This window comes from Salmo trutta, chromosome 22 (genome assembly GCF_901001165.1).
Source record: "Salmo trutta chromosome 22, fSalTru1.1, whole genome shotgun sequence".
In the NCBI taxonomy this organism is placed as follows: Eukaryota; Metazoa; Chordata; class Actinopteri; order Salmoniformes; family Salmonidae; genus Salmo; species Salmo trutta.
The window spans coordinates 33,601,259-33,619,451 of NC_042978.1; the positions used below are offsets into that span (position 1 = coordinate 33,601,259).

General features: G+C 46.0%; 1 protein-coding gene across 1 annotated transcript in view; it reads right to left on the reverse strand.

The window, feature by feature from the left end:
• The window catches only part of cdh2 (cadherin 2, type 1, N-cadherin (neuronal)), a 75,390-nt gene that overhangs the window by 36,890 nt on the left and 20,307 nt on the right, over nucleotides 1-18,193 (reverse strand). Inside the window, exon 3 of the mRNA XM_029707779.1 lies at nucleotides 1,068-1,309. Coding sequence (XP_029563639.1) covers nucleotides 1,068-1,309 — 242 coding nt within the window. The remainder of the gene's footprint in view (nucleotides 1-1,067; nucleotides 1,310-18,193) is intronic.

The following is an 18,193-nucleotide window of genomic DNA, read 5'->3' on the forward strand; positions in this document are numbered from 1 at the left end:
ATCCAATTTTCTTATAGTAAATCTGAGTTTGGTGAGTACCAAACTTGGTGGGTGTCAAAATAGCTAGCCTGTGATGGCCGGGCTATCTACTCAGAATATTGCAAAATGTGCTTTCACCGAAAAGTTATTTTAAAATCGGACACCGCGATTGCATAAAGGAGTTCTGTATCTATAATTCTTAAAATAATTGTTATGTTTTTTGTGAACGTTTATTGTGAGTAATTTAGTAAATTCACCGGAAGTGTTCGATGGGAATGCTAGTTCTGAACGTCACATGCTAATGTAAAAAGCTGGTTTTTGATATAAATATGAACTTGATTGAACAAAACATGCATGTATTGTATAACTTAATGTCCTAGGAGTGTCATCTGATGAAGATCATCAAAAGTTAGTGCTGCATTTAGCTGTGGTTTTGGTTTTTGTGACATTATATGCTAGCTTGAAAATTGGGTGTCTGATTATTTCTGGCTGGGTACTCTCCTGACATAATCTAATGTTTTGTTTTCATTGTAAAGCCTTTTTGAAATCGGACAGTGTGGTTAGATAAAGGAGAGTCTTGTCTTTAAAATGGTGTAAAATAGTAATATGTTTGAAAAATGGAAGTTTTCGGGTTTTCGAGGAGTTTGTATTTCGCGCCACGCCCATCATTGGATATTGGAGCGGTGTTCCTCTAGCGGAACGTCTAGATGTAAGAAGTTAACATGAATGATTCCTTATAAGTAATCCTTATAAGTAAGAGTGGTCGTGAAACTTGGTAATTGACTGGTGATGTATAATGTATTCTTATGTTGAACTGCTCCTCTGACTTCCATCTCCACATCATAATTATTCATGTATTTTCTCCATACTCTTAGAAAAAAGGGTTCCAAAAGGGTTCTTTGACTGTCCATACAGGAGAACCCTTTTTCGTTCCAGGTAGAACCCTTTCGGGTTCCATGTAGAAACCTCAGTGGAAAGGCTTCTACATGGAACCCAAAATGCTTATACCAGGAATGAGAAGGGTCACCTTGAATAGATAAAAGCTTCTGCTAAATGACTATATTGTGAAATTCTTATTTTATCCATACCTGTTTGTTGTGTTCTGTTGTCTCTCCCTGTCCATCTGTCCGGAGGTGGAGGTGAACGCGTGTGTTCCACTCCTCCTTGGTTTTCTGATCCCTCGCTCGCACCACCAGGAAGGCTCTCTTCCTGTCCGCAAGACGGAGGGCGTGCCGGGCGTACACCATGCCATCTTCACCCAGCCTGAAGTCCACCGCGTCGCCCACCTCCAACAGAACCCTGTCGCCCAGGCCACAATCTGCAAACCTCACTGAAGGGAGAGAGAGGGGGGAGAGAGGGGTCAGCATGATATGAAAACATAGGAAGACAACTTAGAACAGGTCTATATATATATATATATATATATATATATATATATATATATACATATATAGAGTGATTCACTCTGTTTAGTAGACAGACATGGTTGACGGCTGATGTTATAATATTTATAAGGTTATAAATTGAAGGATTGTCACATAGAGATCACAATACAATATGAAGAGGACCTAGGCAGTGTAGGCCTTTGACTTTGGAGTGACCCAAGTGAGGTTGAATGAGTGAAATATATATATATTCTGTCTACTAAACAGAGTGAATCACTTCTCATGTAGTGTTTAGTAGTGTTTGGCTCACTCAGTTACGGCACTATCTTTTCTGTTATTTGAACAGACCGTGCACTCAGGCAGAAAGAGTCTGTCAGCAGGAAAATGTCAGCTCGAATAGCCAAACATTACTACATTACCCCCAACTCAGTGGGCAGGCAATGCAACTCCTCTAGCTGCACAGAGAGAGCGAGAGGTAAGAAGAGAGAGAGGCAGAAAGAGAGAAAGAGAGAGAGAGGCACCGAGAGAGACAGAGACAGAAAAAGAGAGACAGAGAAAGACCATTACCAACAGAGAGATTAACCTAGAGAAGAGTTCCCTAAGCAAGCTGGCCCTGGGGCTCTGTTCACAAACACAAAAAGACCCCACAGAGCTCCAGGAAAGCAAAAAACAGAGCAAACTGGAATGCTATTTGGACCTAAACAGAGAGTACACAGTGGCAGAATACCTGACCACTGTGACTGACCCAAAGTTAAGGAAAGAGAGGCCACTGTAGGCAGACCTGGCTCTCAAGAGAAGACAGGCTACGTGCAGACTGCCCACAAAATGAGGTGGAAACTGAGCTGCACTTCCTAACCACCTGCCAAATGCATGACCATATTAGAGACACATATTTCCCTCAGATTACACAAATCCACAAAGAATATGAAAACAAATCCCATTTTGATAAACTCCCATATCTATTGGGTGAAATACCACAGTGTGCCATCACAGCAACAATATTTGTGACCTGTTGGCACAAGAAAAGGGCAACCAGTGAAGAACAAACACCTTTGTATATACAACCCATACTGATGTTTATTTATTTTCCCTTTTGTATTTGAACTATTTGCACACCATTACAACACTGTATATAGACATAATATGACATTTGAAGTATCTTTATTCTTTTGGAACTTGTGAGTAATGTTTTGTCACACCCTGATCTGTTTCACCTGTCTTTGTGATTGTCTCCACCCCCTCCAGGTGTCACCCATCTTCCCCATTATCCCCAGTGTATTTATACCTGTGTTCTCTGTTTGTCTGTTGCCAGTTTGTTTTGTTTGTCAAGCCTACCAGCGGGTTCCCCCTTGCTCCTGTCTGTTTCTAGTTCCTGTTTACTAGTTTTCCCAGTTTTGACCATTCTGCCAGCCCTGACCCTAAGCATGTCTGCTGTTCTGTACCTTTTAGACTCTGATCTAGATTACTGACCTCTGCCTGCCCTTGACCTGTCGTATTGCCTACCCCCGTTCTAGTAATACACTTTTGTTACTTCGACACTGTCTGTATCTGGGTCTTCCCTAAAAAGTTATATGTTTACTGTTAATTTTTTGTTTATTCCACTTTTGTTTATTATGTATTTCACTTGCTTTGGCAACATGTGTTTCCCGTGCCAATAAAGCCTCTTAAATTGAAATTCAATTGAGAGAGAGAGAGAGGTAAAAAGCCAACGTGAGATAGTGAGTGAAGAGGTAGAGGTAGAGGTAGCGGTAGAGGGATAAGAGCAGAGCAGCCCACATTTGTGTCTGTGTGTGTGTGTGTGTGTGTGTGTGTGTGTGTGTGTGTGTGTGTGTGTGTGTCTTTGTGAGAGATGCGGAGGAGGGAGAGTGTAAAGAATACTACAACTCTTGTATCTTTAAGTCCATGTTTGTCCCGCTGTCTGACCTAAAAATGACACATCCTACATTGGACTTCACTCACACAAAACATGTCTGGTGATAGGGTGACTGCGTCTGTGAACACGCACACACACACACACACACACACACACACACACACACACACACACACACACACACACACACACACACACACACACACACACTTTAGAGAGTATCTCTCTGCAGAGGGACAGGTGTCACTGGCAGGGCTGTGTAAATGTTCATTAATCATACATACAGAGAGAGAGATGTGCTGAAAGCTACATGGTGCTAAAGCAAAGTGCTCACTGCCATCTTATCCTCTTCTCGTCTCCAATATTCAGAATCTACTGTGGAGGAATTAGGGCAGTGTGTGTGTGTGTGTGTGTGTGTGTGTGTGTGTGTGTGTGTGTGTGTGTAGTGTAGAGTACAGTACAGATACCAGTTATAAACAACATGGTTATAACAGCAGTCAATACTCCACACAGCTAGTGACAAAATCAATGTGCGACAGTGATCACATCAAAACAGAACCAGAGAACAAGGCCAAATGATAAACATTACACAACTCACGGCCCAGTCGATATAGACTCCAGGAAATACACACTCTCCCTCATATAAGAAGGGACAGCAAATATAGAGGGGAGCTAAATGGAGGTGTAGAATAGAGGGAAGGACTGCTGTTTCAATTAAAAAAGGCTCAGTAGAACTCAGATACACATCATTTTATTTTTGTGCCCTTTCTCCTTTGTGTCTGTTTCTCTTCCCCAGTCTGTTCTTCCTCTCCTCCCCCTCCCTCTATCCCTCCGGTCTCTCTCACTCCCCCTTTCCCCTCCCTCGTTTCCTCCCTCTTCGTTTCCTCCCTCCACCAGTGTGAGATCAGTGAGTGTCTGCCTCTGTTGTTTCTTCTTTATTTACTGCCGTTCTGGCTGGGAGTGATACACACACACACACACACACACACACACACACACACACACACACACACACACACACACACACACACACACACACACACACACACACACACACACAGTCTTGTACAGCTAAACTTGTGGGGACAAATCCTATTTTCCCTAACCCCTAACCCTAACCTTAACCCAAAAACATAACCTTATTCCTAAACCTAACCCTAGCTCCTAACCCTAAAACAAACCCTAGATCCTAACCCTGACCCTTAATGTAATTCTAACCCTAACACTAATTCTAACCTTAACCCCAAACCCTCTAGAGATAGCATTTGAACTCGTGGGGACTAACAACATTTTTGTTCATTTACTATTCTTGTGGAGACTTCTGGTCCCCACAAGAATAGTTAAACACACACACACGCACACACACAACAAAAGACACCCAGACACAGAGAGGGAATCAGTTATCCAGCCTAGTGGATTACATTATCATTAGATCAGAAGCAGAGGACCTGAGGCAGAGACAGAAGTTAAACGCTAAGCTAGTGAAACAGCACAATGACAAATGCTTAGGCATAGAAACAGCAGTGTGGTAAGCACTACAGCTACAGAAACAGCAGACTAGTAAGGAGTTTGACATAGAAGAAGCAGTGCACTAAGCACTCCAGCAACGACAACAAGATTGCAGCTCTGCTTCTTGCTCCTAAGCAATTCTTTAGTTTTTTTGTGTGTTATTTCTTACATTATTAGCCCAGAAATTTTTTTTGTGTTATTACATACAGCTGGAAAGAACTTTTGGATATCAGATTGACGGTAACTCACCAGCATTACGACCAAGAATACGACTTTCCCGAATCGGATCCTTTGTTTGTACCGCCCAGGGCAATTGAACTTATCGCCCAAGGCAAATGAACTTATCCCAGAGGCTGCTCCAAGACGCCGCCAGCGGAGAAGAGGTATTCAGAGTGGACTTCTAGTCTGACTCAGGATGCGTACAAACCATCCACCTCTTCCGAGTATATTACTCGCTAATGTTCAGTCTCTGGACAATAAAATAGACGAGCTCAGGGCAAGGATCTCCTTCAAGAGAGACATTAGGGACTGTAACATACTCTGTTTCACAGAATCATGGCTCTCTCGGGATATACTGTCCCCGTCCAGACAGCCAGCTGGGTTCTCAATACAGACAGGAATAAAGAACTCTCTGGGAAGAAGAAAGGAGGTGGTGTATGTTTCATGATTAACCACACATGGTGTGATTGCGATAACATACAGAAATTCAAGTCCTTTTGTTCACCCAACCGATAAAACCTCACAATCAAATGCTGACCGTATTAACTCCCAAGATAATTATCTTCAGTTACAGTCACATCCGTGTATATTCATTCCCCCTCAAGCCAATACCAAGACGGACCTCAAGGAACTACACTGGACTTTATGTAAACTGAAAACCCCATATCCTGAGCCAGCATTTATTGTAGCTGGGGATTTTAACAAAGCAAATCTGAGGAAAATGCTACCAAAATTCAATCAACACATTTACAGTAGTACTCGCTCTGGAAAAACATTCAACCACTGCTTCTACCCCTTTCGAGATGCTTACAAGGCCCTCCCCCAGCCTCCCTTTGGCAAATCAGATCACAACTCCATTTTGCTCCTCCCTTCCTGTAGGCAGAAACTCAAACAGGAAGTACCCATGCTATGGTCTATTCAATGCTGGTCTGACCAATTGGAATCCATGCTTCCAGATTTTTTTAATCACGCGGACTGGGATATGTTCCGGGTAGCCTCTGAGAACAACATTGACGTATACACTGACACGGTGACTGACTTTATCAGGAAGTGTATAGGGGATGTTGTTCCCACTGTGACAATTAATACCTACCCAAACCAGAAACCATAGATGGATGGCAGCATTCGCGCAAAACTGAAAGAGCGAACCACCACATTTAACCATGGCAAGGTGACTGGCAATATGGTTCAATACAGTGTATTTATTCCCTCCGTAAGGCAATCAAACAGGCAAAACGTCAGTACAGAGACAAAGTGGAGTCGCAATTTAACGGCTCAGACATGATACGTATGTGGCAAGGTCTACAGACAATCACGGATTACAAATAGAAAACCAGCCACATCGCTGACACCTTCGTCTTGCTCCCAGACAAGCTAAACACCTCTGCCCGCTTGGAGGATAACACAGTGCCACCGACGTGCCCCACTCCCAAGGACTGTGGGCTCTCATTCTCCGTGGCCGATGTAAGTAAGCTATTTAAGCGTGTTAACCCTTGTAAGGCTGCCGGCCCAGACGGCATCCTTAGCCGCGTCCTCAGAGCAGACCAGCTGGCTGGAGTGTTTACGGATGTATTCAATCTCTCCCTATCCCATTCTGCTGTCCTCACTTGTTTCAAGATGTCAACCATTGTTCCTGTACCCAAGAAAGCAAAGGTAACTGGACTAAATGACTATTGCCTTGTAGCACTCACTTATGTCATCTTGAAGTGCTTTGAGAGGCTAGTTAAGGATCATATCTCCTCTACTAAAACTGACACCCTAGACCCACTTCTGTACTCCCTGTTCACCCACGAGTGTGTGGCCACGCACGCCTCCAACTTAATCATCAAGTTTGCAGACGACACAACAGTAGTAGGCCTGATTACCAACAATGATGAGACAGCGTACAGGAAGGAGCTGATCGTGGACTTCAGAAAACAGCAGAATGAGCACGTCCCTATCCACATTGACAGGACCACAGTGGAGAAGGTGGAAAGCTTCAAGTTCCTTCGCTTACACATCGCTGACTATCTGAAATGGTCCACCCACACAGACAGTGGGGTGAAGAAGGCACAACAGCTGAATAAATTAGGCTTGACCCCTAAGACCCTCAGAAACCGTTACAGATGCACAATTGAGAGCATCCTGTCGGGCTGTATCACCGCCTGGTATGGCAACTGCACCGCCCGCAACCGCAGGGCTCTCCAGAGGGTGGTGCGGTCTGCCCAACGTATCACAGGTGACACACTGCCTGCCCTCCAGGACACCTACAGCAAAAAGATAATCTAGGACAACAACCACCCGAGCCATGGCCTGTTCACCCCGCTATCATCCAGAAGGCGAGGTCAGTACAGGTGCATCAAAGCTGGGACCGAGGGACTGAAAAACAGCTTCTATCTCAAGGCCATCAGACTGTTAAATAACCATCACTAGCTGGCTACCACCCGGTTACTCAACCCTGCACCTTAGAGGCTGCTGCTCTATATACATAGACATGGAATCACTGGCCACTTTAATTAGGCAACACTAGTCACTTCAATAATGTTTATATACTGCTTTACTCATATCATGTGTATATACTATATTCTATTCTACTGTATTTTAGTCAATGCCACTCTGACATTACTCGTCCTAATATTTATATATTTCTTAATTCCATTCTTTTACTTTTAGATTTGTGTGTATTATTGTGAATTGTTAGATATTACTGCACTGTTGGAGCTAGGAACACAAGCATTTCGCTACACATGCCATAACATCTGCTAAATATGTGTTTGTGACCAATACAATTTGATTTGATTTGACAGAGCTGAGAATTAGGCAGGTTAGTGTTTTTTGTCACAAATCTTGTTTTGTAGGCAGCTCTGCAGAATGGTCACTAGCTGGCACAGCCACAAAGTCACAAAATCAGATTTTACACCTAACCCTAACATAACCCTAACCACACTGCTAATCCTAATGCCTAACCCTAACCTTAAATTATGACCAAAAAGCACATTTGTTTTTCATGAATTTTTACAATATAGACAAATTTGACTTTGCAGCTGGCCCATTGCTCAGTTTTGCCTCAATGGCAAGATTCATGACAATAAACGTCAACCTGCGAGAATAAACTACATGGTAATAGCGTATCAGTGCTAAATAGACTAGGGCTGTGGAGATGCAATGCAGTGCAAAGTGCTACTGCTAGGATACAGCTAACTGTGTGCTTAGCATGTGGAGACACATATTTCCCACATTACAAACATACTATGGGCAGTACAGGACCATAGACATCTAGAGCAGATAAAGCTGTGTTTCAATCTCCTCTCAGTTGTTTTGTTTGTTGCAAAAAATACTGCCATGGAACACTTAGCTCAGGTATCTGTGGTAGCTACAGGTCAGGGACAGGGTAACCAGGTCTTAAACCAGGTTTGTTCAATGGACGAGTCATTATAGCAGCCCAGCCAGCAGTCATAGTGTTTAGCTGCTCAGTGTTAAACGGCCTTAAGAGCTGCCTTTGATGTGCAGTGCAGTAGCTCTGCTCAGAATAGAGCACACAGAGACATTCACATTCACACACATGCAGTCACACACACACACACACACACACACACACACACACACACACACACACACACACACACACACACACACACACACACACACAAAAATTCACAATAGCAGACAAGCAACCACACTTGTAGGCTACAATTCAAAGTTTACGTTGAAAAATACGTTTGTTGTGTGTCTTTGTAAACTTTGAATTGTAGCCTACAAGTGTGGTTTCTTGTCTGCTATTGTGAATTTTTGTCTGTGTGTGTGTGTGTGTGCGTGACTGCATGTGTGTGAATGTGAATGTCTCTGTGAATGTCTCTGCAAGGCTGCCGGCCCAGACGGCAGTGTGTGTGTGTGTGTGTGTGTGTGTGTGTGTGTGTGTGTGTGTGTGTGTGTGTGTGTGTGTGTGATTGAAAAATACGTTTAGCCTCTCAAAGCGCTTCAAGATGACATAAGTGAGTGCTACAAGGCGATAGTCATTTAGTCCAGTTACCTTCTTGGGTACAGGAACAATGGTTGACATCTTGATGCAAGTGAGGACAGCAGACTGGGATAGGGAGAGGTTGAATACGTCTGTAAACACTCCAGCCAGCTGGTCTGAGCATGCTCTGAGGACGCGGCTAGGGATGCCGTCTGGGCCGGCAGCCTTGCGAGGATTAACACGCTTAAATGTCTTACTTACGTCGGCCACAAGCTAGATTATGGAGACATAATTTATATATCGGCAGGTAAGGGTGCTCTCGAGCAACTAGATGTTCATTACCATTCGGCCATCAGATTTGCCACCAATGCTCCTTATAGGACACATCACTGCAATCTATACTCCTCTGTAAACTGGTCATCTCTGTATACCCGTTATATACCTGTTATATTTAAAACCCTCTTAGGCCTCACTCCCCCCATCTGAGATACAGTTGAAGTTGGAAGTTTACATACACCTTAGCCAAATACCTTTAAACTCAGTTTTTCACAATTCCTGACATTTAATCAGAGTAAAAAAGTCCCTGTCTTAGGTCAGTTAGGATCAACACTTTATTTTAAGAATGTAAAATGTCAGAATAATAGTAGAGAGAATGATTTATTTCAGCTTTTATTTCTTTCATCACATTCCCAGTGGGTCAGAAGTTTACATACCGTAAATTCCGGACTATAAACCGCAACTTTTTTCCCAGGCTTTGAACCTCGCGGCTTAAACAATGACGCGGCTAATATATGGATTTTTCCCACTTTCAACAAGAAATGCATATGATGCAGCTTTCAAGTTGAAGGCGATTGATCTGGCTGTTGGAAAAGGAAATAGAGCTGCTGCACGAGAGCTTGGTCTTAATGAGTCGATGATAAGACGTTGGAAACAGCAGCGTGAGGAATTGTGCAAAAAGACAACTAAAGCTTACTGCTAATTATTATATTTTTTGTTACAAGCTGTGTTTTGTTAATTAAAGCCTATTTATTTTTGTTACAAGCCGTGTTTCGTTCAAAGCCTATTTAGTTTTGTTACAAGCCGTGTTTCGTTAAAGCCTGTGTAAAGTTCATTTGTTTCAATGTACCGGTAGGCACCTGCGGCTTATAGACATGTGCGGCTTATTTATGTTAAAAAAAAATAAAACATTTAATTCAGTGGGTGCGGCTTATATTCAGGTGCGCTTAATAGTCCGGAAATTACGGTACACACAATTAGTATTTGGTAGCATTGCCTTTAAATTGTTTAACTTGGGTCAAACATGTCGGGTAGCCTTCCACAAGCTTCCCACAATAAGTTGGGTGAGTTTTGGCCCATTCCTCCTGACAGAGCTGGTGTAACTGAGTCAGGTTTGTAGGCCTCCTTGCTCGCACACGCTTTTTCAGTTCTGCCCACAAATTGTCTATAGGGTTGAGGTCAGGGCTTTGTGATGGCCACTCCAATTCCTTGACTCCTCTGTCCTTAAGCCATTTTGCTACAACTTTGGAAGTAGGCTTGGGGTCATTGTCCATTTGGAAGACCCATTTGCGACCAAGGTTTAGCTTTCCTGACTGATGTCTTGAGATGTTGCTTCAGTATATCCACTTAATTGTCCTCCCTCATGATGCCATCTATTTTGTGAAGTGCACCAGTCCCTCCTGCAGCAAAGCACCACCACAACATGATGCTGCCACCCCCGTGATTCACAGTTGGATGGTGTTCATCGGCTTGCAAGCGTCCACCTTTTTGCTCCAAACATAACGATGGTCATTATGGCCAAACAGTTCTATTTTTGTTTCATCAGACCAGAGGACATCTCTCCAAAAAGTATGATCTTTGTCCCCATGTGCAGTTGCAAACCGTAATCTGGCTTTTTTTATGGTGGTTAAGGAGCAGTGGCTTCTTCCTTGCTGAGCGGCCTTTCAGGTTATGTCAATATAGGACTCCTTTTACTGTGGATATAGACGCTTTTGTACCAGTTTCCTCCAGTATCTTCTCAAGGTCGTTTGCTGTTGTTCTCGGATTGATTTGCACTTTTTGCACCAATGTACGTTCATCTCTAGGAGACAGAACGTGTCTCCTTCCTGAGCGGTATGACGGCTGCGTGGCCCCATGGTGTTTATACTTGCGTACTATTGTTTGTACAGATGAACGTGGTACCTTCAGGCATTTGGAAATTGCTCCCAAAGACTTGTGGAGGTCTACCATTTTTTTCTGAGGTCTTGGCTGATTGCTTTTGATTTTCCCATGCCGTCAAGCAAAGAGGCACTGAGTTTCAAGATAGGCCTTGAAATACATCCACAGGTACACCTCCAATTGACTCAAATGATATCAATTAGCCTATCAGAAGCTTCTAAAGCCATGACATAATTTTCTGGAATTTTCCAAGCTGTTTAAAGGCACAGTCAACTTAGCGTTACGCTTGTCGATGGAGGGATCGGACCAAGGTGCAGCGTGGTAGGCGTACATTTTAATATTATTAAATGAACACTGAAAACAAAACAAATACAAATGAAAATGTAACGTTCAGTAGGGCATACAGCACAGTCCCAAAAACAAGATCCCACAAACTAAGGTGGGAAAAAAGGCTGCCTAAGTATGATCCCCAATCAGAGACAACGAATAAACAGCTGCCTCTGATTGGGAAACATACCCGGCAAACAAAGAAATAGAAAAACTAGAATTCCCACCCAAATCACACCCTGACCTAACCAAATAGAGAAATAAAAAGGCTCTCTAAGGTCAGGGCGTGACAGTATCCCCCCCCCAAAAGGTGCGGACTCCGGCCGCAAAACCTAACTTTATAGGGGAGGGTCCGGTGCGGGACGTAGACCCCGCTCCGCTCGCGGATCCGCCATCTTCGGTGGCGACTCTGTTGCGGGGATCGTCGCCGGAAGCTCCGGACCGTAGATCGTCGCCGGAGACTCCGGACCGTAGATCGCCGCTGAAGGCTCCGGACTGGGAACCCCCGCTGGAGGCTCCGGACTGGGAAGCGTCGCTGGAGACTCTGGATCGCAGACTGTCGCGGGAGACTCTGGACCGCAGACCGTCGCTGGAGACTCTGGACCCACAGACTGTCACACGAGGCTCTGGACCGCAGACCGTCATTGGAGGCTCTGGACCGCAGACCGTCGCTGGAGACTCTGGACCACAGACCGTCGCTGGAGGCTCCTCCTGTGGGAACCCTCACATGAGGCTCCAGACTGCGGAGGCGCACGGGAGGCCTGGTGCGTGGAGCCAGCACAGGGCGTACCAGGCTGGGGAGACGCACTGGAGACCGGGTGCGTGGAGCAGGCACAGGGCGTACCAGGCTGGAGAGACGCACTGGAGACCGGGTGCGCAGAGCTGGCACAGGATATACTGGGCCGTGGAGGCGCACTGGAGGTCTGAAGCTTAGAGCTGGCACAACCCGTCCTGGCTGGATGCTCACTTTAGCCCGGCAAGTGCGGGGCGCTGGCACAGGACGCACTGGGCTGTGAAGGCGCACTGGCGACACAGTGCATAGAGCCGGCACAGGATATCCTGGGACGTGGAGGCGCACTGGAGGTCTGGAGCATAGAGCTGGCACAATCCGTCCTGGCTGGATGCTCACTGTAGCCCGGCAAGTGCGGGGCGCTGGCACAGGACGCACTGGGCTGTGGATGCGCACTGGAGACACATTGCGTATCACCGCATAACATGGTGTCGGAACGGTGACACGCACCTCAGGGTGAGTGCGTGGAGGAGACACAGGACGTACCGGACTGGGGAGGCGTGCTGGAGGCCAGATGCGTGAAACTGGTGCATATGACACCGGACTGGTGTCACGCTACTCAGTGCTCTCAATGCCAACACCTCTCTCCGGAATCTTTCGTCGAGTTCCTCACTCGACTCCCAGACTGGCTCTGGTTCACCCCTCGACTCCGCCGACCACTCCGTGTGCCCCCCCCCCCCAAAAAAACAATTTGGGCTGCCTCTCGGGCTTCCGTCGTGGTCGTGAACTTCGGAGTCGTTGTTGATCCTTCTTCGCTGCCTCCACCTGCTTCCATGGCAGGGTCTTGTCCCCTGCCATAACCCCCTCCCATGTCCATGATGTCCTCCACTCCCTTTTCTGGTCTTTGCCACCAATGCTCCTTCTAGGACACATCACTGCACTTAGTGTAGGTGAACTTCTGATCCACTGGAATTGTGATACAGTGAATTATAAGTGAAATATTCTGTCTGTAAACAATTGTTGGAAAAATGATTTGTGTCATGCACAAAGTAGATGTCCTAACCGACTTGCCAAAACTATAGTTTGTTAACAAGAAATTTGTGGATTGGTTGAAAAATGAGTTTTAATGACCCCAACCTAAGTGTAAGTAAACTTCTGACTTCAACTGTATCTATTGCAGCCCTCATCCTCCACATACAACACCTGTTCTGCCAGTCACATTCTGTTAAAGGTCCCCAAAGCACACACATCCCTGGGTCGCTCCTCTTTTCAGTTTGCTGCAGCTTGCGACTGGAATGAGCTGCAACAAACACTCAAACTGGACAGTTTTATCTCAATCTCTTCATTCAAAGACTCAACCATGGACACTTTTACTGACAGTTGTGGCTGCTTTGTGTGATTGTTGTGTGAGTGTATTGTTGTCTCTACCTTCTTGCCCTTTGTGCTGTTGTCTGTGCCCAATAATGTTTGTACCATGTTTTGTGCTGCTACCATGTGTCACGTCCTGACCTGATAGAGACGTTTTTCTCTGTTTGGTTAGGTCAGGGTGTGACATGGGGTGGGCATTCCATGTGTCATATTTCTATGTTTTTTTTTCTTTGATTAGCCGAGTATGGTTTCCAATCAGAGGCAGCTGTCTATCAATGTCTCTGATTGGAAATCATACTTAGGCAGCCCTTTTTCCCTCCTTCTGTGTGGGATCTTGTTTTTGTCAGCTCAGTAAGCCTGCAGTACGTGACGTTCATTTTTTCTTTGTTTGTTATTTTGTTTGAGTGTTCTGAGTTACTATAAATATGAGCACTTTCCATGCTGCACCTTGGTCTCCTCCTAACGACGAACGTCACAGAAGATTCCACCACCAAAGGACCAAGCAGCGTGATCAGGAGTGGACCTGGAAGGACATTCTGAACGGCAAGGGATCCTGGACGTGGAAGGAGATCCAGGCTGGATGGGATCGCCTCCCATGGGAACAGGTGGAGGCAGCGAGAGCAGAGCGGCGACGAGATTAGGAACTAGCCTGGCAACGAGGCAAGCACAAGAGGCAGCCCCCCCAAAAAAACATTTTTTGTGGGGGGTACACGGGGAGATTGGCAGAGTCAGGGTGGAGACCTGAGCCAACTCCCCGTGCTTACCGTGGGGAGAATAGGACTGGTCACGCACCGGGTTATGCGGTAATGCGCACGGTGTCTCCAGTGCGTAGCCACAGGCCGGTGCGCTCTGTGCAAGCTCCCCGCAGTGGCCGTGCTAGAGTTGGCATTCAGCCAGGAAGGATTGTGCCGGCTCAGCGTTCCATGTCTCTGGTGTGTTTCTTTGGCCCAGGTTATCCTGCGCCAGCTCTACGCACGCTACCCCCAGTTTGCCAGCACAAACCAGTGCGACCTGTTCCAACGCCCTGCGCTTGCCGGGCTACGGGGGGTATCCAGCCAGGACGGGTTGTGTCAGTCATATGCTCCAGGCCTCCAGTGCGCTTCCAAGGCCCAGTATGTCCTGCGCCAGTTCTACGCACTGTGTCGCCAGTGCGCCTGCACAGTCCAGTTCGTCCTGTGCCAGCGACCCGCCCTTGCCGGTCTAAAGTAAGCATCCAGCCAGGACAGGTTGTGCCAGCCATAAGCTCCAGACCTCCAGTGCGCCTCCACGGCCCAGTATACCCTGTGTCTGCTCTGCGCACTCGGCCTCCAGCGACGTTCCCTAGTCCAGAGCTCCCAGCGACGTTCCCCAGTCCGGAGCCTCCAGCGACGTTCCCTAGTCCGGTGAGACCTGTTCCGGCTCCACGTATGAAGCCTTCAGTGATGATCCATGGTCCGAAGCCTCCACTGATGATCCATGGCACGAAGCCTCCAGTGATGATCCATGGCCCGGAGCCTGTAGGGATGATCCATGGCACGAAGCATCCAGTGATAATCCATGGCGCGGAGCCTGTAGTGACGATCCATGGCAAGGAGCCTGCAGCGACGGTCCCCGGTCCAGAACCTCCTCAGACGGCCTATAGTCCAGAACCTCCTGAGACGGCCTACAGTCCAGAGCCTCCTGAGACGGCCTACAGTCTGGAGCCTCTTGAGACGGCCTACAGTCTGGAGCCTCCTGAGACGGCCTACGGTCCGGAGCCTTCAGTGACGGTCTGCCGTCCGGAGTCTTCAGCGGCGGTCTGCGGTCCGGAGTCTTCAGCGGCGGTCTGCGGTCCGGAGTCTTCAGCCGCGGTCTGAGGTCCGGAGTCTTCAGCGGCAGTAGAGAACCTCCGGTGATGATCCTCGGTCCGGTTCCTTCGACGACGATCCACAGCTTCCGGCGAAGATCCATGATCTGGTTCCTCCGGCGACACAAAAGTGGAGGGATCAGGGGGCGGAGTGGGGGCTACGCCCCAAACCTGAGCCGCCACCATGAGTAGATGCCCACCCGGACCCTCCCCTATAGGTTCAGGTTTGTGGCCGGGAGTCCGCATCTTTGGAGGGGGGGGGGGGGGGGGGGGTACTGTCATGCCCTGACCTGAGAGAGCCGTTTTTCTCTGTTTGGTTAGGTCAGGGTGTGACATGGGGTGGGCATTCTATGTGTCATATTTCTATGTTGTTTGTTTTCTTTGATTGGCCTAGTATGGTTTCCAATCAGAGGCAGCTGTCTTTCGTTGTCTCTGATTGGGAATCCTACTTAGGCAGCCCTTTTTCCCTCCTTCAGTGTGGGATCTTGTTTTTGTCAGCTCAGTAAGCCTGCAGAACGTGACGTTCGTTTTTTCTTTGAGTGTTCTGAGTTACAATCAATATAAATATGAACATGTACCACGCTGCACCTTGGTCTACTCCTTTTGATGATCGTCACACCATGTTTTGTGCTGCTACCATGTTGTTGTTATGCTGTGTTGCTACCATGCTGTGTTGTCATGTGTTGCTGCCTTGCTATGTTGTTGTCTTAGGTCTCTCTTTATGTAGTGTTGTGTTGTCTCTCTTGTTGTGATGTGTGTTTTGTCCTATATTGATATTGTATTTATTTTTAATCCCAGGCCCGTCCCCGCAGGAGGCCTTTTGCCTTTTGGTAGGCTGTCATTGTAAATAAGAATTTGTTCTTAACTAACTTGCCTAGTTAAAAAAAAAAAAAAAAAGCAATAATAATACAAAAACAAAATTAAAAACACACACACACACACACACACACACACACACACACACACACACACACACACACACACACACACACACACACACACACACATACACACACACAAACGGCGATAAAACATACACAGACACATGCCTTTTGGGCCCATAACAGCATGTGATGCCACTCCAGTTTACACCAATTAAAAAGGCTGGAGTGGTTTTATTTAACACACATTAACAGATATTTCACGTGTCAGAGAGTGAGCATCTGCCAAGCATGTACCAGGCACTGTACTGTGCTGCACCTGGTGCACACACACATACACGTCACACGCAAAGTTATTTATACCACTTAGCATGTGTGTGGGAGAGAGAAAGAGATAGAGAGATGAAAAAGAGAAAGAGAGAGGAAGAGAGCGAGATAAAGAGAGAGAAGAGTGAGAAAAAGAGCAAGAGAGAGATAGAGGACACAATCTGAAACAAAAAACTCACTTGCACAAATCAGCCCTCTCTCCTGCAGTCGGAGTCAGGAGGTTGGAGATAGAGGGATGAAGGGAGGTGAAGACAAAGAGAACTCACTCAGCCCCTCCCTCCTGGCCCGGAGTGGGAAGAGCAGCAGTGTGTGTGGTGTGTGTTCCAGGCAGGCTTGACCAAACAAAAATGTTTATATTGGCGAAAGAAACATGCAAGCACATACACACACACACGGACAGAGCCCTGCTTTGTGGGCAGCAGCAGGTGGGGTCTTAGTGAGGATTAGACTGAAGCTCAGGGCTGATTGTTTTTCTTTGTTTTATCCAGCCAACAGACAGAGCCGTTAGAGCCAGTCAGAAACCAGAGCTGCACGTCTTCTCCATTAGTTTGGCAGCAACTGACTGTGGATCACCTCATTCGTCCCTGTCTTACTGTCTTATCTCTGGCTTCACTAATGAGGCACAGCAGAGCCAGAATGGCTGCTGCAGAATGTGTGAATGTGCGTAGTGATGGCAACTGCCATTTCACACGGTTCTCCGTAGAGCTATATGGCACAATGGTTTCGTATAATAGTCAAAAAAGCTGCATTTATTGCAGATGGGGATTCTGCCAAGTGAGTTTCTTTGGGTGCATGTTGATCAGGATTAATCTGATACATTTAGTGCTGGGCAGCAACAAAATCTTGCACATAACCTGTACTGGACAAAATGGTGTGTGTTTGTCAGAGGTTAATAATGACACTTGAGTGTCGACGAAAGGAAATTAGGTCAGAAATAGGGAAGTGGGACTGGAAATAGATTTGTGTGTGTGTAGGTGCATGTGTGTGTGTGTATGTGTGTGTTGAATGTGCATGACTGAGCTTGTGTGTGTGTGAGACAGAATGAATGACATTCTCTAAAGCATAATGAAGTTTGTAGGCAGTCTGCACGGCAACTGTTTCCACAGTGAATCTACAGATGACCCTGCTTCTCAATTTGACCCTGCTTCTCAAAGCAGGAAAATAATCCTGCAGCAATAGGGAATGTGAATTATTATATGGATTGTAATTAATATATATTTTTATAGGGGTTGATACATTTCCTGTTAGGGAAAATCAAGTCTGCCATTTTTAAAAGGACATTACAAACTTTAGAAGCCTTTTTAAACCTTGAAACCTTTTAAACCTTTTTAAACCTTTTAAACCTTGAATACACAAAAATGTTCTGCGATAACAGAGTGATCAAATTAAGATTATACAACATGGTTGCCTACAAATATGCTATCTGTTCAAAAACAGCCTGTGCACTGTCCTCATCCACAAACACAGATTTAATTTTACATTTTAATAATCTGTCCCCAAACAGAGATTAAAAGACAACAACAAAAGAGATCCACAAACAGGATGAATTACTCTGTTAAATCTTAGAGAACAATTTCCTGTTTCCTATCAAGCACTTCACATTCTGACCTCAGATACAAGGGGGAAAAAAGTATTTAGTCAGCCACCAATTGTGCAAGTTCTCCCACTTAAAAAGATGA